Source organism: Macaca thibetana, chromosome 12 (genome assembly GCF_024542745.1).
Source record: "Macaca thibetana thibetana isolate TM-01 chromosome 12, ASM2454274v1, whole genome shotgun sequence".
Taxonomy (NCBI): Eukaryota; Metazoa; Chordata; class Mammalia; order Primates; family Cercopithecidae; genus Macaca; species Macaca thibetana.
Window position 1 is genome coordinate 124,215,824 of NC_065589.1, and position 26,926 is coordinate 124,242,749.

Genomic DNA, 26,926 nt, shown 5'->3' on the forward strand with positions numbered 1-26,926 from the left:
ATGGGATTATGGAAAAAGACCAAATCTACATCTGATTGGGGTGCCTGAAAGTGAGGGGAAAATGGAACCAAGTTGGAAAACACCCTTCAGGATATCATCCAGGAGAAATTCCCCAACCTAGTAGGGCAGGCCAACATTCAAATCCAGGAAATACAGAGAATGCCACAAAGATACTCCTCGAGAAGAGCAACTCCAAGACACATAATTGTCAGATTCACCAAAGTTGAAATGAAGGAAAAAATCTTAAGGGCAGCCAGAGAGAAAGGTCGGGTAACCCACAAAGGGAAGCCCATCAGACTAACAGCAGATCTCTCGGCAGAAACTCTACAAGCCAGAAGAGAGTGGGGGCCAATATTCAACATTCTTAAAGAAAAGAATTTTAAACCCAGAATTTCATATCCAGCCAAACTAAGTTTCATAAGTGAAGGAGAAATAAAATCCTTTACAGATAAGCAAATGCTTAGAGATTTTGTCACCACTAGGCCTGCCTTACAAGAGATCCTGAAGGAAGCACTAAACATGGAAAGGAACACCTGGTACCAGCCATTGCAAAAACATGCCAAAATGTAAAGACCATTGAGGCTAGGAAGAAACTGCATCAACTAACGAGCAAAATAACCAGTTAATATCATAATGGCAGGATCAAGTTCACACATAACAATATTAACCTTAAATGTAAATGGACTAAATGTTCCAATTAAAAGACACAGACTGGCAAACTGGATAAAGAGTCAAGACCCATCAGTCTGCTGTATTCAGGAGACCCATCTCACATGCAGAGACATACATAGGCTCAAAATAAAGGGATGGAGGAAGATTTACCAAGCAAATGGAAAACAAAAAAAAGCAGGGGTTGCAATCCTAGTCTCTGATGAAACAGACTTTAAACCATCAAAGATCAAAAGAGACAAAGAAGGTCATTACATAATGGTAAAGGGATCAATTCAACAGAAAGAGCTAACTATCCTAAATATATATGCACCCAATACAGGAGCACCCAGATTCATAAAGCAAGTCCTTAGAGACTTACAAAGAGACTTAGACTCCCATACAATAATAATGGGAGACTTCAACACTCCACTGTCAACATTAGACAGATCAACGAGACAGAAAGTTAACAAGGATATCCAGGAATTGAACTCATCTCTGCAGCAAGCAGACCTAATAGACATCGATAGAACTCTCCACCCCAAATCAACAGAATATACATTCTTCTCAGTACCACATCACACTTATTCCAAAATTGACCACATAATTGGAAGTAAAGCACTCCTCAGCAAATGTACAAGAACAGAAATTATAACAAACTGTCTCTCAGACCACAGTGCAATCAAACTAGAACTCAGGACTAAGAAACTCAATCCAAACCGCTCAACTACATGGAAACTGAACAACCTGCTCCTGAATGACTACTGGGTACATAACGAAATGAAGGCAGAAATAAAGATGTTCTTTGAAACCAATGAGAACAAAGATACAACATACCAGAATCTCTGGGACACATTTAAAGCAGTGTGTAGAGGGAAATTTATAGCACTAAATGCCCACAAGAGAAAGCAGGAAAGATCTAAAATTGACACTCTAACATCACAATTAAGAGAACTAGAGAAGCAAGAGCAAACACATTCTAAAGCTAGCAGAAGGCAAGAAATAACTAAGATCAGAGCAGAACTGAAGGAGATAGAGACACAAAAAACCCTCCAAAAAATCAATGAATCCAGGAGTTGGTTTTTTGAAAAGATCAACAAAATTGACAGACCGCTAGCAAGACTAATAAAGAAGAAAAGAGAGAAGAATCAAATAGACGCAATAAAAAATGATAAAGGGGATATCACCACCGACCCCACAGAAATACAAACTACCATCAGAGAATACTATAAACACCTCTACGCAAATAAACTAGAAAATCTAGAAGAAATGGATAATTTCCTGGACACTTACACTCTTCCAAGACTAAACCAGGAAGAAGTTGAATCCCTGAATAGACCAATAGCAGGCTCTGAAATTAAGGCAATAATTAATAGCCTACCAACCAAAAAAAGTCCAGGACCAGATGGATTCACAGCTGAATTCTACCAGAGGTACAAGGAGGAGCTGGTACCATTTCTTCTGAAACTATTCCAATCAATAGAAAAAGAGGGAATCCTCCCTAACTCATTTTATGAGGCCAACATCATCCTGATACCAAAGCCTGGCAGAGACACAACAAAAAAAGAGAATTTTAGACCAATATCCCTGATGAACATCGATGCAAAAATCCTCAATAAAATACTGGCAAACCGGATTCAGCAGCACATCAAAAAGCTTATCCACCATGATCAAGTGGGCTTCATCCCTGGGATGCAAGGCTGGTTCAACATTCGCAAATCAATAAACATAATCCAGCATATAAACAGAACCAAAGACAAGAACCACATGATTATCTCAATAGATGCAGAAAAGGCTTTTGACAAAATTCAACAGCCCTTCATGCTAAAAACGCTCAATAAATTCGGTATTGATGGAACGTACCTCAAAATAATAAGAGCTATTTATGACAAACCCACAGCCAATATCATACTGAATGGGCAAAAACTGGAAAAATTCCCTTTGAAAACTGGCACAAGACAGGGATGCCCTCTCTCACCACTCCTATTCAACATAGTGTTGGAAGTTCTGGCTAGGGTAATCAGGCAAGAGAAAGAAATCAAGGGTATTCAGTTAGGAAAAGAAGAAGTCAAATTGTCCCTGTTTGCAGATGACATGATTGTATATTTAGAAAACCCCATTGTCTCAGCCCAAAATCTCCTTAAGCTGATAAGCAACTTCAGCAAAGTCTCAGGATACAAAATTAATGTGCGAAAATCACAAGCATTCTTATACACCAGTAACAGACAAACAAAGAGCCAAATCAGGAATGAACTTCCTTTCACAATTGCTTCAAAGAGAATAAAATACCTAGGAATCCAACTTACAAGGGATGTAAAGGACCTCTTCAAGGAGAACTACAAACCACTGCTCAGTGAAATCAAAGAGGACACAAACAAATGGAAGAACATACCACGCTCATGGATAGGAAGAATCAATATCGTGAAAATGGCCATACTGCCCAAGGTAATTTATAGATTCAATGCCATCCCCATCAAGCTACCAATGAGTTTCTTCACAGAATTGGAAAAAACTGCTTTAAAGTTCATATGGAACCAAAAAAGAGCCCGCATCTCCAAGACAATCCTAAGTCAAAAGAACAAAGCTGGAGGCATCACGCTACCTGACTTCAAACGATACTACAAGGCTACAGTAACCAAAACAGCATGGTACTGGTACCAAAACAGAGATATAGACCAATGGAACAGAACAGAGTCCTCAGAAATAATACCACACATCTACAGCCATCTGATCTTTGACAAACCTGAGAGAAACAAGAAATGGGGAAAGGATTCCCTATTTAATAAATGGTGCTGGGAAAATTGGCTAGCCATAAGTAGAAAGCTGAAACTGGATCCTTTCCTTACTCCTTATACGAAAATTAATTCAAGATGGATTAGAGACTTAAATGTTAGACCTAATACCATAAAATCACTAGAAGAAAACCTAGGTAGTACCATTCAGGACATAGGCATGGGCAAAGACTTCATGTCTAAAACACCAAAAGCAATGGCAACAAAAGCCAAAATTGACAAATGCGATCTAATTAAACTAAATAGCTTCTGCACAGCAAAAGAAACTACCATCAGAGTGAACAGGCAACCTACAGAATGGGAGAAAATTTTTGCAATCTACTCATCTGACAAAGGGCTAATATCCAGAACCTACAAAGAACTCAAACAAATTTACAAGAAAAAAACAAACAACCCCATCAAAAAGTGGGCAAAGGATATGAACAGACATTTCTCAAAAGAAGACATTCATACAGCCAACAGACACATGAAAAAATGCTCATCATCACTGGCCATCAGAGAAATGCAAATCAAAACCACAATGAGATACCATCTCACACCAGTTAGAATGGCGATCATTAAAAAGTCAGGAAACAACAGGTGCTAGAGAAGCTGTGGAGAAATAGGAACACTTTTACACTGTTGGTGGGATTGTAAACTAGTTCAACCATTATGGAAAACGGTATGGCGATTCCTCCAGGATCTAGGACTAGATGTACCACATGACCCAGCCATCCCATTACTGGGTATATACCCAAAGGATTATAAATCATGCTGCTATAAAGACACATGCACACGTATGTTTATTGCGGCACTACTCACAATAGCAAAGACTTGGAATCAACCCAAATGTCCATCAGTGACAGACTGGATTAAGAAAATGTGGCACATATACACCATGGAATACTATGCAGCCATAAAAAAGGATGAGTTTGTGTCCTTTGTAGGGACATGGATGCAGCTGGAAACCATCATTCTTAGCAAACTATCACAAGAACAGAAAACCAAACACCGCATGTTCTCACTCATAGGTGGGAACTGAACAATGAGATCACTTGGACTCGGGAAGGGGAACATCGCACACCGGGGCCTATCATGGGGAGGGGGGAGGGAGGAGGGATTGCATTGGGAGTTATACCTGATGTAAATGACGAGTTGATGGGTGCTGACGAGTTCATGGGTGTAGCACACCAACATGGCAAAAGTATACATATGTAACAAACCTGCACGTTATGCACATGTACCCTAGAACTTAAAGTATAATAATAATAAATAAATTTTTAAAAAATAATAAATAAATAAAAGTATATAAGTGAAAAGTAGCCAAATCCAGGTTTTTATAGACAAAAAGGGAAAGATTAATATATGCAATGTCTTGTGATATCCTTTCTCTGTTGCAATAAATCTTCTTATGCAAAAAAAAAAAAATTCATCTTACTAAATCAAGTCCATTTTCTCAGCTAGTTGAGATGTTTTTGATATCGTATGCTTTCCCTGTGGTTTACAAGTTTTCTTCAAGATCAAAAAAAATATAGTTCAAATAGTACAGAGAGCTTTTGTTTGAAAAGCAATCCTTTCCCACATACACCCCACCCACAGCCCTGCTTTCCAAAAACCCCCTTCACCATCTTTGATTGTAGGTTTCCAATTGGTTAGTTCATTTTTCTAGATAATATGCTTATTATCCTAGTTTTGGACTCGCCAGCTTCAAACAATATCTATTGGCTTTCATGCTGGTAATTCTTCATTTACTCAACCTCGATTCATTCTCCCCTACTCTTGGCCCAGGAGATGGGGGCAGACCACAAGGGCTTCATCAGCAGAACATGCAGGTAGGTTAGGCCAGAGAAGGCGCCACCTGCCCCAACCTCCCTCTGTGCTTCTGCAGTGCCATGCTCCACTAAACCAACAAGGGACGGGAGGCCCCTCACCCGAGGCCCCCACCTGGCCCAGCTCCAGTAACAACATTCCTCTCCTGTCCCTTAAGACCTAAGGGTGGTGCTTGTGCTTGGATGTGAGGCCTTAACTCAGCCCATAGCTCTGAAATGAGTCCCCCTCAAAACGCTCTGTGCCTCGTTCACCTGTTTGAGTGTGTCCATCATCTTTCTCACTTCAGGATGCTGCTGACTCACCTCACATAAGAAGGATGGCAGTTCAACACTTTGACATCACTCTCCACATCATTGCTTTCTCCAAATACTGGACACTTTTTAAATTCTATTTGGTTCTTCCCTGGGTTGATAGTCTTTGCAACTTTAAACAATATGGTAAAGCACATGTCCCTGTGTGATCCAACGTCATCTGCCTCTCAACCTCCCTGTGCAAAGTAGACTATCAGCATCCTCTCCCTTCCCTCCACTTCTCACCTCCTCCTCCTTCCACTTGCCACTGATAGGCCTGGACTTGCACGATTTCAATCTCACCAAAAATCACATTCAATTCAGTGACCCCGATTGTCTTCAGTGTGTGTGTGTTCCCCTATAGGCTCATTCTAAACCCGAATACCAATTAACAGTGACAACAAGTAATAGTATCCGATTTTTCCACTGCAGAGCCAAGTGGGGTAAGGGGTTTGTCTCCTGTCCTTGGGGTTCTACTTCTTGGTCCCTGTACTTCCCTAGGGAAAGTGCCCCCAGCCTGAGGCTGCAATGGGTTAACATTCCTCACACTCCATCAGTGGCCCGAAGTGATGCTGTCCTTTAACTAGCTTCAGATTTGGCCCATGGCTTATTTGTTCAGCTTTTTGTTTTCTGAGGTTTTAGCCAATATTTTTCCTTGTGGAAAAACAAAGTATGCCTTCTCATCTCATTTTCAGGTGTCTCCAGCCACTCAATCGTCCTGTTTCTCCTGTGGAGCCTCCTTTTCATTTTTCTCTACAGCATTGTCCCTCCAGAAGTTTGCCATCCTCCAGAACTAAAACGAAACCCTGCAGTCCCTCCACCGCCCTCCCGGCACACCACTATGGCCCAGTCCCAGGGCTCTTCTCCTTGCCATTCTCCCTGCTGTAATGGATTTTCTTTTCCAACAGCTTTCTTCTGTGTAAAAAACTTCTTCAGTCTGTACATCTCCAAAGATGTCTTTATTCTTCTCTCATAGTCAATTGATCTTTTAGCCAAGCATAAGATTTAAGGTTCAAAGTCATCTCCACCTGAACTTTGAAAGCAATGATCTGTTGTCTGCTAGCTTCTGCATTATTGATGTGAGTTCTAAGGCCAGAATGTGACTTTATTTTCTGTAGAATCCTCTCTCGCGCTCTCTACCCACCTCATTTGTGAAGCTTTTAAAAGCTTTCTCTTTAAAATATTTGTTCTGTAATTACATTATATATATATGTGTATGTGTGTGTATATATATATAGACGCAGTCTTTAAATTCAGCCATTTCTGTCTGAAGACTGTGTCTTTCATTAGCTCTGAGATATTTTCTTGTTTCTTCTCTTCATTCTTGTCTTCTTCATATATATACACATATATAGTTATACCTATATATACACTTATGTATATAGAATGTTATAGTTATATATCTACAGTTATATATAGGTGTGTGTGTGTGTGTATATATACATATATATATAACTGTAGATATATAATATGAATTTGGGAAATTCATATTACTTGGAGGTCCTTATATTATCTTTTTTTCTCTATTATTTTCTCTTGTTTTTCTTAGTCTAGAAGATTTTCTTTAGCTTTAATTTCCAATTTTTTTATACTTTGACTTTTATTTTTGAGACAAGAGTCTTGCCCTGTCACCCAGGCTGGAGCACAGTGGCACAGTCATGGCTCACCGAGGCCTTGACCTCCCGGGCTCTGGTGATTCTCCACCTCAGCCTCCCAAGTAGCTGGGACCACAGGCATGCATCATCACACCTAGCTAATCAATTCTTTAACTGAATGTGTATTTCTGTCATTATATTGTTCATTTTCAAGAATTTCCTCTTATTGTTTGTTTTACCCTTTTCATAGCATTCTACTCTCATTTTACGGTTTTAGTATTTTCTCAGACCTCTGAGTGTATTAAAGTTCTGCATTATTTGTTTGCTTTAAGTTCTCTTCTTAAATTATTTCTGTCTTTTTTAGCTGAGGTGAGATTTTTCTTTTGTTCAACTTGTCCTTTTTCTTCCATGTGCTAACTTGTGTACATGACTTGGTTGTTACATACAATTGTCTATCAACATTTAAACATGAAACACCAGACTGATTATTCTTTCTTTTTTTTTTTTTTTAATGGAGTCTTGCTCTGTTGCCCAGGCTGGAGTGCAGTGGCACAATCTCAGCTTGCTGCAACCTCCACCTCCTGGGTTTAAGCGATTCTCCTGCCTCAGCCTCCGAAGTAGCTGGGACTACAGGCGTGTGCCACCACATATGGCTAATTTTTTGTGTTTTTAGTAGAGATGGGATTTCACCATGTTAGCCAGGATGGTCTCCATCTCCTGATCTTGTGATCCATCCACCTCAGCCTCCCAAAGTGCTGGGATTACAGGTGTGAGCCACCACGCCCAGCCCTGACTGATTGTTCTAAAGGGTGATTACAAGTTTCCTCTTCAATTATCTGAATCCATCTGTCTCCTGATCTGCCTCTCTGCTGAGTGAGAGTGTGGGCTGAGAGAGCTGTGTTTCCAGACTGTGTGGTCTCTCTTTAGGGAAGCAGCAGGGGGGGCTGCCTGACAGGCCATGGTCTCAAATCCTAGGGAGAAGAGGTATGTTTGGCTGTGCATTGCTATAAAGAATCACCCCTAGAACTTAAAGTATAATAATGAAAATAAATAAATAAATAAATAAAAAGATTAGTTACAACTTAAAAAAAAAAAAAAAGAATCACCCAAGACTGGGTAATTTATAAAGAAACAAGGTTTAATTGGCTCACAGTTCTGCAGGCTATACAGAAAGGATAGCGCCGACATCTGTTCAGCCTCTAGAGAGGCCTCAGGAAGCTTCCAATTATGGCAGAATGCGAGGTGGGAGCAGGCACTTCACATGGCAAAAGCAGGAGCAAAGTCAGTCGTGATGGCTCAAGCCTGTAATTCCAGCACTTTCTGAGGCCGAGGTGGGCAGATCACTTGAAGTCAGGAGTTCAAGACCAGCCTGGCCAAAATGGGGAAATCCCATCTCTATTAAAAACACAAAAATTAGCCAGGTGTGGTGGCACACATCTGTAATCCCAGCTACTTGGCAGGCTGAGGCAGAAGAATCGCTTGAACCTGGGAGGCAGAGGTTGCAGTGAGCTGAGATCGTGCCACTGCACTCCAGCCTGGGTGACAGAGCGAGACTCTGTCTCAAAAAATAAATAAACAAAATAAATAAAGCAGGAGTGAGAAAGAGAATAGGAAGGTGCCCCACACTTCTGAAGAATCGGATCTCAGGAGACTCACTCACTATCATGAGGACAGTGCCAAGAGCAATGGTGCTAAACCATTCATGAGAAACCCACTCTATAATCCAGTCACCTCCCCCCAGGCCCCGCCTTCAACATTGGGGATTATGTTTCATTATGAGATATGGGCAAGGCACACATCCAAACTACATCAGGAGGCATTCACTTCCCACATTAGTGGCTTTCTTACAATTTCTTAGAGACATCCAAGCTTTTTTTGTCCCTGTGGATAAACTTCTGTGGCCTGCCTGACATTTTGTACCCAGAGGTGGGGAAGTGGGGAGGATACATATGCTCCCGCTGCAAGCAGAGATCTTCAACCCTTGTCTTCACCCCCGGTTCCGACCCCTACCCTCCAACCAGCCATCTCTGAGCCCAGACCCCTGTGGCTCTAGCAGTCTTAGACCCCCACACCCCACATGGACACACACCCCTCCTCTGGACTTCCTCTGGGCTGCAGTCCCCAGCCCTCTGTTGCCTCCCTCTCAGCACACTCCCAGACCCCATCCAGCAGCCAGGAATTCCCAAAAATCTTGTAAGTGGATGGAGGAACCCCTGTGCACCTCGCAAGCTTATTTCTTCCAGTATTCCTTATATAATCGGAATGGGCTCTCAAGAGGGAGAGAGTACAAAACATGCTAAATCTACAAACTTGAGCCAAATACTTGAAGGAACTCATAAATGAGGAAAAAAAAAAAAAAAGTTAAGAAAATAAATAGTCACCCATGTCCTATGGCCTTGGTATGACCATTCCCACCTGTGGGTGGAAGTAGTTATATCTGGATGTGGTCATGGCACAGCTAATCCACACATGTGCGTTTATTTCACATGGTATTTTCTAGTTTTTTCTACAGCGTTATGAAGCCTTTGTCTTTATCACCATTAATGAAGCTGCAAACCTCCCAGGGGAGCCTGCCCCAACCCTTCAGAGCATATCAGACACAGATGTCATTAACCTACTTGGGGGCAAAGTCACTCAGCAAAGCGGCAGGAGGTGAACCAGGAACGAGAGGCCACATCTGCCACATTCTAAATCCTGCTCTGTCCTTGCTTGTGAGACCGTTCTGGAAACTGAGTGAGGTCACCTGTGCAAACCTTATAGCAAAATTGTGGCAAACATAATTACCATTCTGTTCCCCCTTCTTGGTCGCTGTTGGGGCTCAGAAAATAATACCCCAAAGTGTGGTACTGGGGCATGCTGAGTGCTTTGTACTAAGGAGCAGTCTCAGACCAAGGTCTCTTTGACTGTCCCCCTGCCCCCTGTCTCTGGATCCTCTTTCTCTCCGAAAGCACGTGGAGGGGCTTTCTCTGAAGTTTTCCTTGGGAAGTTTCTCCAAAAGAAATTCAATTGTCATGAATCCCCTCGCTGGTATCTACATTAACAAAAGAAGGTGAATTCTTCCCCAGAGAAGGAAACTAAGTCTCCACACCCAGGATACCATGTCCAGACGACTACTCAGGGCACCATGCCCAGATAGACTTTTCACCTATTCTTCACAGGGCTGGATTCTGAGAGACCCCATCTGCATAATTGCCAAATTCCTCTCTCCTGTTGGCCAAAAAGAGAAAAAAGCCACAACAAAGGCCTAAGGAGGAGCTGCTTTCATGCCTTAGTGGGCTCCAGAGCTCAGCAGGGAGCAGCTGGAGATGCAATATGTTAGTTCAGTGTCATACCAATAACTTATACCTAAAGGGAAAAGGGCTGGGACCCAAACAAGGCTTCCTGAAAGTTGGTAACTCACTCCCTCATTGTTGGAAGTTTTTAACTGAACCTCTTTCAGCAGCTCCCTGCCTCCTCTCCTTGTGTCTCAGGTGTCCAGCATGAATCACCCCCATCCAGCTGTGCCGTGGCACCAGGAGTCCACAGGGACACAGGGGTGTGAGAGGTGGGAAGGTGCCCAAGGAGAGTGAGCTGGCAGCACTGCCATGGCAGGGCTTTAGAAGGCGACAGCCCTGGATGGAATTCCAGCTCAGGCACTGAGTCACCCCTCTGGTCCCCAGCTTCTGTAAAATGAAGAGCGAACAGGAAAACAAACAAAAACAAAGCACCATCTATTGTGACAATTAGCTGTGACAGTTAATACTACCCATATGCTCAGGAAATGGATCCTACAATCCTGTGCCTGCTGCGATGCATTTTTAGGGAAAAATACGCACTTCCTAGAGCATCTGAACCACCCAGGTTGCTATATGTTGTCTCCTTTTTTGCTAGAAATTCAAGCTCTGCCTCACATTTCTCTGGGCTCTTTCTTTCTTTCTTTCTTTTCTTTTTTTTTGCCCGTAGTCTGAAGCTTCCCAACTTTTCTCAACTGCCGCACACCAGCAGTTGAGGCTGGCCTATGCATCGTCTCAGCCCACCCCAGACCACCCAGTGTTCCCATTGGGTTTTTATGCTGTTCCTGTTCTCTTAGAGATGCCCATTAGGAAGCTTCCAGAAGGGGGCCATTCTGGATGCTGAAAGATCTACCCTTGAATGAGGTGCTGCTGTAAGTCAGGGGAGTAGACTACAGCTCCCACAGCCTCGAGGACACAATGCTTGGGTGCTGTTGGGGCTCAGAAATCGATGCCTCAAAATATGACCCTTTGACAGGCTGAACTGAAGAAGCCTCACAGTCTGTCTGGCCTTCCCCTTTCCGACCTCCCCACCAACACCCCTGTCTCTTACTCTTCTGTCTCTCCCAAAGCCCAGGATGAAGTTGTTCTCTGAAGTTCCTTAATCTGTCTACAGTCTGAACCTTCCTAAGAAGAAAGCAATGATCCCTGGTCCCTTCCCTGAGCTTTCATTAACTGAACTCACATGGCAGGAAGAAAGACTGAAGTCTATCAACACTCCTGGGCAGACTTTTGTCACAAACCATGATCTGTTCTGCAGGGGCAACAGTTTGTGACAGGTCATTGTATGTTCTTCAAGCCCATTGAATTTCTCTAAAAATCACTTACTACTCTCCTAAAATTACCCAAACTTCCTAATACGGTTTGGATTTGTGTCTCCACCCAAATCACATATCGAATTGTAATCCCCAGTGTCGGATGAGTGCCCTGGTAGGAAGTGACTGAATCACAGAGGTTGGATTTGTGTCTCCACCCAAATCAGATGTCGAATTGTAATCCCCAATGTCGGATGAGTGCCCTGGTAGGAAGTGACTGAATCATGGAGGTGGACTTCCCACTTTCTGTTCTTGTGATACAGTTCTCACAAGTTCTGGTTGTTTAAAAGTGTGTAGCACCTCCCCTTTCTCTCTCTTCCTCCTTCTCCAGTCATGCAAGACATTCCTGCTTCCCCTTCTGCCATGACTGTAAGCCCCAGTCATGCTTCCTGTACAGGCTGCAGAACTGTGAGTCAATGAAGGCTCTTTTCTTTAGAAACGATCCAGTCTCAGGTAGTTCTTTATAGCAATGTGAGAATGGACCAATACACTTCCCCATTTCTCCTTCTCCTAAGAAAAAGGATATAGAAGTACCTCATTGGTTAATTGGGTAATTATTCTACAATGCTCCTATGCTATGCATGTTAAAATAAACTTGTAGACCTTTTCTCCAGCTAATCTGCCCTTTGCGAGTTAACTTTTCAGTGAATCTTCAGAGCGCAAGGGAGTTTTCTCTTGGCCCCTACAGTGGTTTCCCATCTATCTACCTTGCATGGTGAGAGCCAACCTTTAGCAACTTCTAAAAGAAAGAGGATCTATCAGCTCAGTCTGAGCAGGCATGATAAGGTCTCCTCCCTTGCGTGGAGGCACTCCTCTGAGCCTTCAAACCACTCCATTAATGAATTCTCAGAAAGAACATTCTGCTGAGAAAGAGGAGGATAGATGACCAGTCAAGGCTGGGAGCTTGTGACTGTCAGGCCTCTGAGCCCAAGCTAAGCCATCATATCCCCAGTGACCTGCACGTATACATCCAGATGGCCTGAAGCAATTGAAGATCCACAAAAGAAGTGAGAATAGCCTTAACTGATGACATTCCACCATTGTGATTTGTTTCTGCCCCAGCCTAACTGATCAATGTACTTTGTAATCTCCCCCACCCTTAAGAAGGTTCTTTGTAATCTCCCCCACCCTTAAGAAGGTTCTTTGTAATCTCCCCCACCCTTAAGAAGGTTCTTTGTAATCTCCCCCACCCTTAAGAAGGTTCTTTGTAATTCTCCCCACCCTTGAGAATGTACTTCGTGAGATCCACCCCCTGCCCGCAAAACATTGCTCCTAACTCCACCGCCTATCCCAAAACCTGTAAGAACTAATGAGAAACCCACCACGCTTTGCTGACTCTCTTTTCAGACTCAGCTCGCCTGCACCCAGGTGAAATAAACAGCCTTGTTGCTCACATAAAGCCTGTTTGGTCGTCTCTTCACACGGACACGCGTGACAGTGGCCACTAACCTCTCTGTGTCTAGATCAGATACAAGGCTGTCTCTCTGTCCCCACCCTCGATGGTCCCCACCTCCTACTGTCCACCTCTTTAGAAGGAGCCTATGGCAGCATGAACAAAATAAACTTCTCCTTCTTGTCCACATCCATCATAAAATGTGCATAGCTGGACTTGGGTTTTCTTAAAAGCTACCAACTTACCAATCATGTAAATCAAACTATGTTTCTGTGTTAATTGAAAAGAACCAGAAAAAGGCCAAAAGAGAAGATATGTGCAATACACATTAAAAGGTGATGTTTTCTTTTGCATATAAAAAGTTCATATAAATTTAAAAAAAAAATTGCCACTCCTTCTGTATTAGTCAGGGTTCTCTTAGAGGGACAGAAATAGTAGAATGAATATATATATATATATATATATATATATATAGAGAGAGAGAGAGAGAGAGAGAGAGAGAGAGAGAGGAGAGAGCAAAGTTTATTAAGTATTAACTTATATGATCGCAAGGTCCCACAATAGGCTGTCTGCAAGCTGAGGAGCAAGGAGAGCCAGTCCCAAAACTGAAGAACTTAGAGTCTGATGTTCGAGGGCCGGAGGCATCCAGCATGGGTGAAAGATGTAGGCTGGGAGGTTAGGCCCATCTCTCCTTTTTACATTTTTCTGCCTGCTTTACATTCATTGGGAGCTGATTAGATTTTGTCCACCAGATTAAGGGTGGATCTGCTTTCCCCAGCCCACTGACTCAAATGTTAATCTCTTTTGGAACACCCACACAGACACACCCAGAATTAATACTTTTTATGCATCAATCCAATCAAGTTGATACTCAGTATTAACCATCATAAGTTCACCCCTAGTCCATTTGAATGCATACACATCTTCTGAGATCATACACAATCTCCAAATAAAGACAATAATAAGGTCATATTTACATCTAACATAATACAACTATCCTTCATACAACCGAAAATGCACCAATCCCCAACCCAAATGCTCTTACATAAAATTAACAATACTTAAATGTTGATATGAAGTCAATAAATCTTATGTCACATGATAAAAGGAAATAAAATGAATGTATTTTCTTAGTACAAGTGTATACAAACACAAATATGTTTTTAGCAAAAGAATGAGGAAATATTCCTGACAATTACAGTCCTGTTTCTGCAGCTGGTCATGTGGTCGTAGCTGGTATTGATGACTACCTTCTTCTACTACCTATTCTGTATTCCCTTTGCCTTCAGCAAGCACCACAGCAGGTCATGTTGTTTTTGCTAGTGGAGTGACCCAAACCTTTCCTGAGGGGTCTGGGACATCCGTAGTCCTGCCTGAATTGAGCTGTTGTAGTTTCCCATTGATCTTAATCACAGGGCACGGTAATACTAAGACACCCTAATAGATCTCCTGTATTCCATGCACACTCTCCCATACCTCCGTTGTGGAGGAGTAGACTGATTTCATCTTGGTAGTCCGGGTCAATCACCCCAGCCAACACGGTAACTCCCTTCTTAGCCTGTTGACTTAAAGGTAGGAGGATCCCAAAGTGTCCAGGTGCGATCTTAACTTCCAGTTTAATGGAATCATTCTTGTGTCTCCTGGTGGCACTGTTCCTCCCTCTGGAACTAAGACCTCTAGCAGCAGAACGTAATGTCATGGGAACAGGAAGCAACAATTTTGAGGGGTGATGGTAAGTGGTGCCATTTCCACTTCCACCCCTTGATTCCTGGACCCGTGAATCTTGGTTATGGGAGAAATAGTACCATATATTGGACGCCAATGCAGAGCATACATGGCCTTCTGGAGAACTTTGCCCCAGCCCTGCCAAGTATTGTCACCTAGTTGGCATTGTAATTGTGACTTCAGAAGGCCATTCTACCATTCTATCAATCCAGCTGCTTCAGGATGATGGGGAACATGGTAAGACCAGTGAATTCCATGAGAATGAGCCCACTGCTACACTTTTTTAGCTGTAAAAAGAGTGCCTTGGTCAGAGTCAATGCTGTGTGGAATACCATGATGGTGGATATGGCATTCTGTGAGTCCACAGGTGGTAGTCTTGGCAGAAGCATTGCATTCAGGATAGGCTAACCCATATCCACAGTAAGTATCTATTCCAGTGAGGACAAATCTCTATCCTTTCCATGATGGGAAGAGGTGCAATATAATCAACCTGCTACCAGGTAACTGGCTAGTCACCCCAAGGAATGGTGCCATATGGAGGGCTCAATGTTCGTCTCTGCTACTGGCAAATTGGGCACCAGCAGTGGCTGTAGTCATGTCAGCCTTGGTGAGTGGAAGTCCACGTTGCTGAACCCATGCTTAACTTCCATCCCTGTCACCATGGCCAGTTTGTTCAAGGGCCCATTGGGCAATGACAGGGATGGCTGGGGAAAGAGGCTGAGTGGAGTCCACAAAACGAGTCATCCTATCCACTTGATTATTAAACTTCTCCTCTGCTAAGGTCACCCGTTGGTGAGCACTCACATGGGATACAAATATCTTCACAGTTTTTGACCACTCAGAGAGGTCCATTCCCTTACCTCTTCTCCAAATTTCTTTGTCACCAATTTTCCAGTCATGTTTCTTCCAAATTCCTGACCATCCAGTCAAACTGTTGGCTACAGCCCACGAATCAGTATGTAATCACACATCTGACTATTTCTCGTTTCATGCAAAGTGCACAACCAGGTGTACTGCTTGAAGTTCTGCCCACTGGGAAGATTTCCCTTCATTGTTGTCCTTCAAGGATGTCCTAGAAAGGGGCTGTAGTGCTATACAGCTCTCCACTTTTGGGTGGTGCCTACATATCGTGCAGAACCATCTGTGAACCAGGCCTTAGTCTTCTCTTCCTCTGTCACCTGATCCTAGGGAACTCCTTATGAGGCCATCAGTGCAGGCTGGGGGAGAGAAGGCAGGGTGGCAGTAGAGGAGACCATGGACATTTGAGCCACTTCCTCATGTAACTCACTTGTGCCTTCAGGACCTGCTCGAACCTGATCAGGTATATATCACTTCCATTTGATGATGGAATGCTGCTGTGCATGACCCACTTTATGGCTAGATGGGTCAGAAATCACTTAGTTCATGGCAGGCAGCTCAGGTTACATGGTGATTCAATAACCCATGGTCAAATGCTCAGTTTCCACCAAAGCCCAGTAACAGGCCAAGTGCTGTCTCTCAAAAGGAGAGTAGCTATCTGCAGGAGATGGCAGGGCCTTGATCCAAAATCCTAGAGGTTTCCACTGTGATTTACCTATGGAGCTTCCCAAAGGCTAACATCTCAAGCACCACTGGATCTGCTGGGTCATACAGCACAAGTGGCAGAGCAGCTTGCACAGCAGCCTGGACCTGTTGCAGAGCCTTCTCCGTTCTGGACCCCACTCAAAACTGGCAGCCTTTCAGGTCACTTAATAAATGGGCCAGAGTAACACACCCAAATAAGGAATGTGTTGCCTCCAAAATCCAAAGAGGCCCACTAGATGTTGTGCCTCTTTCTTGGTTGTAGGAGGGGCTAAATGCAGCAACTTATCCTTTATCTAAGAAGGAATATCTTGACAGGCCCCACACCACTGGACTCCAAGAAATTTTACTGAGGTAGAAGTTCCCTGAATTTTAGTCAAATTTATTTCCCATCCTTTGGCACACAAATGTCTTACCAATAAGTCCTGTGTGTTCGCTACTTCTTGCTCACTGGATCCAATCAGCATAATGTCATAAATGTAATGGACCAGTGTGATATCTTGCAGAAGCAAAAAGTGATCAAGGTATCTCTGAATAATATTATGACACAAAGCCGGAGAGTTGATATACCCCGATGTAGGATAGTAAAGGTATATTGCTGGCCTTAACAGCTGAAGGCAAATTGCCTTAGGTGGGCCTTATGGACAGGAATGGAGAAAAAGGCATTTGCCAAGTCAATGGCTGCATACCAGGTACCAGGAGACGTGTTAACTTACTCAAGCAATGAAACCACATCTGGTAGAGCAGCTGCAATTGGAGTCACCACTTGGTTAAGCTTACGATAATCCACTGTCATTCTCCAAGATCCATCTGTCTTCTGCACAGGCCAAATGGGAGAGTTGAATGAGGATGTTGTGGGAATCACCACCCCTGCGTCTTTTAAGTCCTTGATGGTGGCACTAATCTCCACAATCCCTGCAGGGATGTGGTATTCTTTTTTGATTTGCTATTTTTCTAGGTAGTGGCAGCTCTAATGGCTTCCATTTGGCCTTTCCCACAATAATAGCCCTCACCCTACCAGTCAGGTAGCCAATGTGGGAGTTCTGCCAGCTGCTAAATATGTCTATACCAATTCTGCAATCTGGCACAGAGAAAATGACCAGGGATGAGTCCAGGGACTCACTGGACCCACTGTAAGTCAAATCTGAGCTAAAACCCCATTAATTACCTGACCTCCATAACCTCCTACTTTAACTGGAGAACCACAATGACAGTTTGGGTCCCCTGGAATCAACATCAGCTCAGAGCCAGTGTTTAGTAGTCCCTGAAATGTCTGATCATTTCCCTTTCCCCAGTGCACAGTCACCCTGGTAAAAGGCTAGAGGTCTCCTTGGGAAAGGATGGGAGAAAGATTCATTGCATAAATTGTCAGTAATGTAGTGGGGTCCTTCATCAAGGGGACCCAGCCTCCCCTTCATTCAAGGGGTTCTGGGTCTGTAAACTGGCTCAAGTCTGAAAACTGATTGAGGGATCGTGATTCTCTCGTTTCATAATTCAAATTAGTATTTTGTCCATTTGACCTAGAAATTTTCTGTTTGTATAATTTAAGTAGGAATGCAGTAGGCTTCCTATCAATTGCACTTCTAGGAACACCATGATTATTTAGACAATGCCAGAGCTCTACACAATTCAGACTATTCTTATTGTCACTTTGTTTCTGCTGTCCATTACAGTAGCTATGGCCATCTTGCCTTTGACAGTTGAGTGCTGCCACTTGGCCCCTGCCACCTCGGGATCCAATTATTCCCATTGTATTTAAATTTTGTAGCTGAGTGACTGTGGTTCCTACAGTTAGATCTGACATACAGAGAAGAGCAATACAGAGCTCTTCAAAGATGCAGGTGCTGCCCTCAAAAATCTATTTCTCAAGGAATTGGTCAAGAGTATATCTTTGAAACCCTCCCAGTTGAGATGAGCAGGTCTAAAGTGACTAATCCACTTTGCCATCGCAATCTCCCTAAGCCTTTGGATCCCTTCCTCTAAATTAAACCAAGTGAAATCAGGCATTTCCAGCTCACTCACAGTGGGCCATCTTTTAATCCATAGTTCAGCTAACCAAGTCAATAAACTATTCGAACTTTTTTTTAACTCCCCAAGCTTCAATATTAAATGCAAAGTCCCTACTTAGTGGGCCCAAATCAATAAATTCAGCCTGATTCGACTCTTATATTCCTTCCACCATTATCCCATACCCTTAATTTCCATTCCCATGCCTGTTCTCCAGATTGCAGTTTACATAAATTAAAGAACTCAAGCAGTTCTTTTCGAATGTAGCGTACCTCCGCATGGGTCACACTCAGAACTTGACCTCCAGGGGCCCACCAAGACTTTAGTTTAGTTACAGGCCTAGAAGCAAACAGAGATGTTGGGGGTGGCTTCTGAGGAGAATTAACGTTATTTTGCCTGGCAACTGTCTCAAGGGAGACAATCACTGTTGCCTCAGATAGCATAGGATTTCTCTCTTCAGACAAAGGTGGAAAGGCTGATAGTAGCATGGGTGGGAGAGGGGATGTTGCCACTACTGGGGATGGGGAAGCTGTCCCTTCTGGCAAAAAAGGTTCATCAGAGATTACTAATTCAGTGTCCCCAGCTTCATCAGGGTCCTCCCACATGTCCCCATTCCAAGTTGCAGGGCACCATTCTTTTCCAATCAATGCCCTCACTCTAACAGTAGACACCTGGTGAGGCTGTGCATGTATCTTTCGTTGCAGGTCAGCCACTAGTGTGATAAGAGCTTGTGTCTGTGTTTCCACAATTTCAGTTCTTTCTCCACAGAAGTTAAGACTCTCACTCAGGGCAATATTAGCAGATTTGAGACTCAGTATCTGCTTCTGAAACCAGGTGACAGAATCCTGAGTTCATCATTTTCTTTCATCACGTTGTCCCTGAACTTAGGAGCAACCAACCAGCTTCATTATTTTCCTTGTTTCTCCACATATGATGAAAGGTATTATGTATAGAGTCACTAAACTCCTTGCCTTTTACGAGCAGTGAGTCAGGAGTGTCAAATGCATTTATTTTGCATAACTCTCTAAACAGTTCATGCCAAGGACTCTCAGTGTTCTCCATGCTATTAAAAATAGAGTCCTTAGCATTTTGGGGTCTAATCATCTTAAGCAGCCAACTCCAGAAACCCCCAAACCAATGAAAGAACTCCATCCTTAATATTCTGTTCCTCTAGAACCACTCCTGGTACCAAAATTTGTATTAGTCAAGGTTCTCTTAGAGGGACAGAACTAATAGGATCTCTCTCTCTCTCTCTCTCTCTCTCTCTCTATATATATATATATATGTGTGTGTGTGTGTGTGTATATATGTGTATATATATACTTGTATATATGTATATATATGACTTATATGTGTGTGTATGTATGTGTATATATATACTTGTATATATGCATATATATGACTTTTATATATATGTGTATATATATGTGTGTATATATGTGTGTGTGTGTGTGTGTGTGTGTATATATAGTGGAGCTTATTAAGCATTACCTTACATGATCACAAGGTCCCACAATAGGCTGTCTGCAAGTTGAGGAGGAAGGAGAGCCAGTCCAAGTCCCCAAACTGAAGAACTTGGAGTCTGACGTTCGAGGGCAGAAAGTCTGTCTTTCGGGAGAAAGATGTAGGCTGGGAGGCCAGATCCATTCCTTGTTTTCACGTTTTTCTGCCTGCTGATTAGATGGAGGCTGATTAGATGGTGCCCACCAGATTAAGGTGGATTACCTTCCCCAGCCCACTGACCCAAATGTTAATAATCTCTTTTGGCAACACCCTCACAGACATACCCAGGATTAATATTTTGTATCCTTCAATCCAGTCAAGTTGACATTCAGTATTAACTATCACACCTCCAAATGAGGAAACAGTGTGAATAAAATAGTCACCTAGAAGAACCTGCGATTTATAAATAAGCATGTGACTGCATATTCGGCCTCTCTGGTAATCAAAGAAAATGCTAACACAAATAACTACATATGTTGCTTATCTACAGAATTAACTATGATTTTAAAGTTACTGTTTAGTTCTGGCAAGAGACTCTGAGATAAACACTGGTACTCTTGATTGGAAAGAAAGTAAAGGTTACAGCCACAACTTATGAATGTATCAAAAGCTTTAAATACACTTCTAACCTTTGAGTAATTCTGCTTGTCGGAATATACACTAAGGAAAAATTTATGAAATCCAGATATTTAAGTTCATATGGTTTATCACAGCACTATTCAACTAGCAAAGAAAAGGAAACAACCTAGTAATTAAAATGAGTTAAAGAGCTTTTCTACTTTTATATGAGAAAATGCTCGTGACATAATGTTTGGTAGTAAAAGCTCAGCACTTGAAATCCCACATTCAGTAAAATCTCAAGAATATAAAGCAAATATTCATAAATGCATAAAAAAGACTAAAGGTAAATAGCTTTAATGTGCTAGAGATTGCCAGCAATTCTTAGGGTTTAGGTATCTTTTTGGCTTTTTCTCTATTTATTTTTTTTTTCTTTTTGCACTAAAAGCATGTGTTACTGTGATGAGGGGCAAAACCTTTCATTAAAGGGCTCAAGTAACATCTACCCACCACTGTCTGTAAGGGTTCACCCAGGAGACAGCAACAGCAGCAGGGGACCTCCAACCCTGCTCCCAATAAGGAACTAGCACTGAAGATTTGTAGGGCAGTTTCCCATGAGCAGTTTCTTCCCTGAAGACGAAGAGAAAATTCACCTCCCAGGACTGGATCACACCATCTCACACCTTGGAGGGCTCTGCAGCTTGTATCAGCCACAGTACAGTCAATGAAGACACAGCTAGAACCGTCAATCCCGCCTGCACTGCAGAGCAAGTTCTTGTCACTGCTCTGAACCTCTGGGTTCTCATCTTTACAATGGACTCTTGGCAATACTCTGTTTAAGAGTATTTATGGGAACTAGACAAGATAAGAACTGGTTTTTTGTTGCAAGATATAGCTGAGTTTTTTTAACTTCATGAATAAATATCCAACACATGAAGACACACTAATGATGCATTTCTTGACTTAATGTCAGACTGTTGTCATATAATTAAATTTTTTATATGATTATTTTCCCTTCTTAAAATAACAGTCATTTATTTAACATTAGACACTTTCATAGTTAAATTTTCCAAAATATATCAAATGTTTCCCTGCTAGATAATTTGCTACACACTATGAAAACACTATTTACTTTCTTTTTCAAATGACCTGGGGTCCTTACTATAAACAAAGTATGTGTTAGAGGAGGAAGGGGGCCAGTATCTTTACGTAACTCCAGTGTACTTTCATTGTAATTACCCCATTAATATCGAATATATTACTCACAACAGCCTAACTTTGCAGATTGCTCCAATTTCCAGGATGAGAAAATTGAGGCTCAGAGAAAGAAAGTAAAATGCTGAAGGTTACACAACTAGTAGGCAGGAGAGTAACTAACCCAGATTGAGTTCCAAAGCCCTGGCTCTTTAATAGCACAAGGAACTGTCACATACCTCCAGTGATGGCTGGAGCTGAGATTGTTTTAGTTCTGTAACAAATGCTACTTCGTTCTTGTATCTGACCTCTGCAGTTTGTGGGGCTTTCAATTTTCGCTGTTTAGTCAGTTTATTAATTTTTTTGGCTTCTTTTCTGTAAGGAATTCTCTGGAACATTTTGATACCTTCAACCCATCCTACCCTAAGAAATTAAGGAAATCGCTTATGATTATGTCTAAGGCCAGTAGGTTCTAAATGAGTCTGTAAAAGTCTCTAAGTGTGCTGCAATGACCTAATGACTTATTCTTTGTTACCTGGCAGGACTTTCTGCTTCTTTCCAACTTTCCAGCTGCATTTCAGATAATTAAAGTTATTTTCTCTCAGGACAGGGGAGGCGGACTACTGTTCCACCTAGACATAAATGTATGTATTACCAAAAAAAAAAAAAAAGTTAAACTGTTAATCATGGGCGCAGTGGCTCACGCCTATAATCCCAGCACTTTGGAAGGACAAGGCGGGCGGATCACCTGAGGTCGGGAGTTCGAAACCAGTCTGACCAACATGGAGAAACCCTGTCTCTACTAAAAATACAAAATTAGCCAGGCGTGGAGGCACAGGCTTGTAATCCCAGGTACTTGGGAGGTTGAGGCAGGAAAATTGCTTGAACCCAGGAGGCGGAGGTTGTGGTGAGCCGAGATCGTGCCATTGCACTCCAGCCTGGGCAACAAGAGCAAAAACTCCGTCTCAGAAAATAAAAAATAAAAATAAATGAATTAATCATTGCTTGTTTCTGTTCATTAAATGCCTTTTCTGTTCCCACTGTGATTCTACAATCACTGCCTCTGTAAAACCCTGGAATGCAGGTGTTCTTGCCTCCATTTTATAGATGAGGAAATCAAGACTCAGGGCATTCGGTGAGGAGTTTATTTCAATTCAACATGGCTGTGCTGCACATGGCAGTTGGACTAAAGATCTGTCAGCATCGGGGCTTCTTCATGATCTAACTAAAGTGAATCATAAGTGCTTTCCCACTGCGTCAAGAAGGCCTGGAGTTTGTGCAGCCCAGGTAGAGGTGAGCAAAGCCTCTGTGTTGCACATCTCCAGGGCTCAGCCTCTCATTGTATTCAATGCAGATGACAGCCCCAAAGGCACCGCCCATACATTGTACAGACAACTGGCCTGGCTCTCTGGATTGTGCAGGACAGGCCTTAATGGCAGAAGGTAGGGGAGACGAGGGCGTCACGAAAGTGCTTGGGGAACTATAAAGTACATATGTTTATTGCGGCACTATTCACAATAGCAAAGACTTGGAACCAACCCAAATAACCATCAATGACAGACTGGATTAAGAAAATGTGGCACATACACATCATGGAATACTATGCAGCCATAAAAAAGGATGAGTTCGTGTCCTTTGTAGGGACATGGATGCAGCCGGAAACCATCATTCTCAGCAAACTAACACAAGAACAGAAAACCAAACACCGCATGTTCTTACTCACAGGTGGCAACTGAACAATGAGATCACTTGAACACAAGAAGCGGAACATCACACACCTGGGCCTGTGGTGGGGTGGTGGGAGGGGGAGGGATAGCATTAGGAGATATACCTAATGTAAACGACGAGTTAATGGGTGCAGCACACCAACATGGCACATGTATGTATATGTAACAAACCTGCACGTTGTGCACATGTACCCTAGAACTTAAAGTACAATTAAAAAAAAAAAAAAAGAAAAGCAGCACAGGACGGTTCAGATATCACACAGGAGAAGCACAGGGTGTTCCCCTGGGCGGCGATTTAAAACAAGGGCCTCAAGTTCCCTGCCCTTGTCTCTGGGCAGAAGGGGCAGATAATGCTATGATACACTTTTTTGTAGGTGGTGCCAGTTGACTGCATTTAACCAACCAAGATATGTAACGAAATCCTTGTGGAGGTTTTCATGGCAAAAGTAGAGCGAATTCACAAACTGCACTGTGTCTGGCAGCTTCAGACAAAAGCAATGGGAACAAATCACAACCCTTGTCCGGCAATTCTTCCTGTTTTGGAACGATCTTTGCTCAACACCCCATCCATGGGTACAGGGCCCCCAAAGGCCAAGAAGACAGGGACTCTCTCCAGGGACAAATGCCCCGTGGCTAGCTCAGAGAGGCCGCCCAGCTATCCAGCGGCCGCGCAGCCAGCCAAGATTTCAACACAGGTCTGCCCTATTTGGTCACCATTCCCGACAGTGCTGGGCCAGGCCAGCAAGTCACATTGGCGAGTTCTCCCTGCACTCCAGGGGGAATTCTCAACCACAACCTCTGTATCCGGTAGTGGCAGATGGAAAGAGAAACGGTTAGAAAAGCGTGGTTCTTGCGCAGGAAAGTTGGAGCAAAGAAGAGTTCAGAAGTGGGCGGGTGTGTGTTCAAAAAAAAAAAAAAAAAAAAAAAAGGGTGGAAACCCTACCAGCCAAGTCTGCAGAAAAAAAATGAAGTCTGCCTATCTCCGGGCCAGAGCCCCTCCCCTCGGCCCGCGCGGGAGGAGTGTGACCCAGGTGCCGCTTCCTCTCGCCGCTGAGGGTCAGGAGCCCGGGAGCGCGACCCTCCCCCGGCCCGGCCCGGTCCGGCCCTTCCCCGCGGTCTCTGCCCGGGCTGATGCCCAGGACCAGCAGCCCCAACGGCACGGCGCGGCCACTCAGCCTCGGTGAGTACCCGCCGTGGGGAGGGGTCCTGGGGACCCACTGGAGGCCGCGGCCCGCAGCAGCCAGGGGCCGAGCCGCGGTCACGGACTCCCGGGTGTCCTGGTCCTTGCCCGGCCTCCAGGCGGAGGAGGCGCCCGCTGGGCTCAGATCCCCGACTCCAGCCCCGGTTCCCCGGCGCCTGGGCTGCGCGGAGTCCCTGTCCCGCGTCCCGGACGGCGACGCGCAGCCTCCACGCGCCCCGAGCTGGAGAGGCCGCCAGCCCGCCCGCCCAGGGCGTGTCGCCCGCTCTCTGTTTCTTTGTGCGGGGCATGGGAAATGTGTGGGGCCAGCACTGTCCCCCTAAAGAACAGTTAGGGAAGAGTCCACATCACAAGTTGCGTCTGTGCTGCTCCCTAGCCAGGGGCCGACCGGGCAGGCTCTGGTGTACTCCAGGCAACTCCAGCCTTGCCCAGGGACTTGCTCGCTCCTCTGGGCGCTGCAAAGGCACACAGATGCGGGGGAATCCTGCGGCCTGGATCCTTTGGGGATTTGTAATTCCTCGCTGCTTGTTTTCTTTCTCTTTTAAACCATTACGTTTTCTTGCTGACAGGAAATCATATGCGATGAAAGTCTTTGTAGGTGGTTGGAAACATTGCTGGGCCTCTCTCTGCGCTCTTCCTCTGCTGTTACTTTTGCAATAATAACTACCATTTTATTTTACCTAAAAACCTAATGCATATCCCTCTTATCCCCCACCCTGCCGCGGTCTTATTCTTAGAGTCTGTCAGAGAGGAGATAGCCTGAGCCTATCATGTGATAATGTTACCTTATTGATATGATGATGATATGGGTATTGGAGACACCAACTCAAAGTCTTTGAAATTCAGGGGGTGGTGAGGCCTCAACCCCACCCTGCCGGAGCCTGGAGCTTGGCATGGAGGAGCGTAGCTTCGGTCTACGTGTGTACACGGCACTCCGTGTGCCCGTGGTTGTGCTTGGGTCGGCCTGGGAGTGCGTGGGCATAAATGGTACTTGAGAGCGAGGCCCCTCAGTCTGCACTGGGATCACTGCACTGCCTCTAAACAAGGCAGCCTCTCTTAGCTCCAGTTTCCTCATCTGCAAAGTAGGAATAATAACAGGAGATTCCTCATCCAGCAGTAAGAAGTCCGTATCAATGTCCCAGCACGGAGACTGACACATCATAAGTGCTGGATCCGTGCTGGGCATGTTTATATCATTGTCCATGAGACTGTGGTTCCCGGAGTTTACGTGTGTGTGTAACTTGAGCACGTGTTTGTGTGTGTGTGTATGGCGGGTCCTGGGTTAAAGGGACAGAAGCCACTGTCATTATTCCAATTCAGGCACTGAGGAGGTGAGGCTGACAGGCATTCCCATGTCTGAAGAGGATGGGCTTGCCTGACCCCCGCCCCCGTGCCCAGCCCAGCCCAGCCGCCCAAGCAGTTCTCCAGGACTCAGATTTCAGACCTTCAACACTTGCCTTGGGAGACAAACAGCTGCGCAGCCCTTGCTTGCAAGCCATTCCGCTTTAGACTTCGGACTGATTTATGGCAGGATCCCTGCTGTGCGAAAACGGCAGGGGGTGGGGGGGGGGCGGAAGGGGGGCGGCTATTTCTTGCTGCTAACTCAGGCAGGATGTGTCTATATCCTGTCTCAGTTTATGTAGCCGCTGCTCATCAGAGCCAGAGGTTAGAGTGGAGAGGACCCACTTCCGCCAGGCAGGCCTGCTTTGCTCAGCTCAGCTGGGCTAGGTCCCAATGCCACATTTACTGCGCGGGAGTCATGCACAGCGATCCGTGGCCTTGCCCTTGGATGGAAGAGGTCAAGGCTCAGTGAGAAGATGGCCAGGTTTGGCAGCTTTATATAGAATACACCGCCTCTGGCAGAAGCAGAGGATTGCATTAAGTGCCAAATGAAATTCCACCTCAGCCATTGCTCAGTTCCTCCAGATGTCACGGGCACTGGGAGTCGCAGGGCGCTGGTGGTCAGCAGCTGGACCTTTCCAAGGGTGCCAGTGGTTGGGCAAGTATTTCTGGGGACTTGCAGAGCTCCCTGGGGAGCAAAGGGGTGGGAAGTACAAGGCATTCTGCGCTTGTGGTGGGAACAAGTGAACTCGTCTGCAATGAGTAGGAAGAGGTCCCCTCCACAGGGGTGAGAGGTTGGGCCAAGCCAAGTCAGTTTGCCTCTTCGGGTGGCAGACCTGTATATACATCTATGCCTCAAGTGCCTGTCTCAGGCCACAGCCAAAACATCTTCCAGTAACTGAGCACACACAGTGGGCCAACAGCACGCTCTAAACACAAAACCAAACAGTAAAGTTAACAGTGAATGAAGGGTTAAAAATAGGAAAAAGACACCTTTCTCC

General features: G+C 44.2%; 1 protein-coding gene across 4 annotated transcripts in view; it reads left to right on the top strand.

Annotated features, from left to right (window-relative positions):
- The first annotated feature begins 24,175 nt into the window (after positions 1–24,175).
- GYPC (glycophorin C (Gerbich blood group)) overlaps positions 24,176–26,926 on the top strand; it is a 44,776-nt gene continuing 42,025 nt past the window's right edge. Inside the window, exon 1 of one of the 4 annotated variants that reach the window (XM_050752576.1) lies at positions 24,176–24,566. In XM_050752576.1, the coding sequence (XP_050608533.1) occupies positions 24,518–24,566 (49 nt within the window). In that variant the 5' untranslated portion in view covers positions 24,176–24,517. The remainder of the gene's footprint in view (positions 24,567–26,926) is intronic. The other 3 variants (XM_050752574.1, XM_050752573.1, XM_050752575.1) reach the window with 3 other exon arrangements.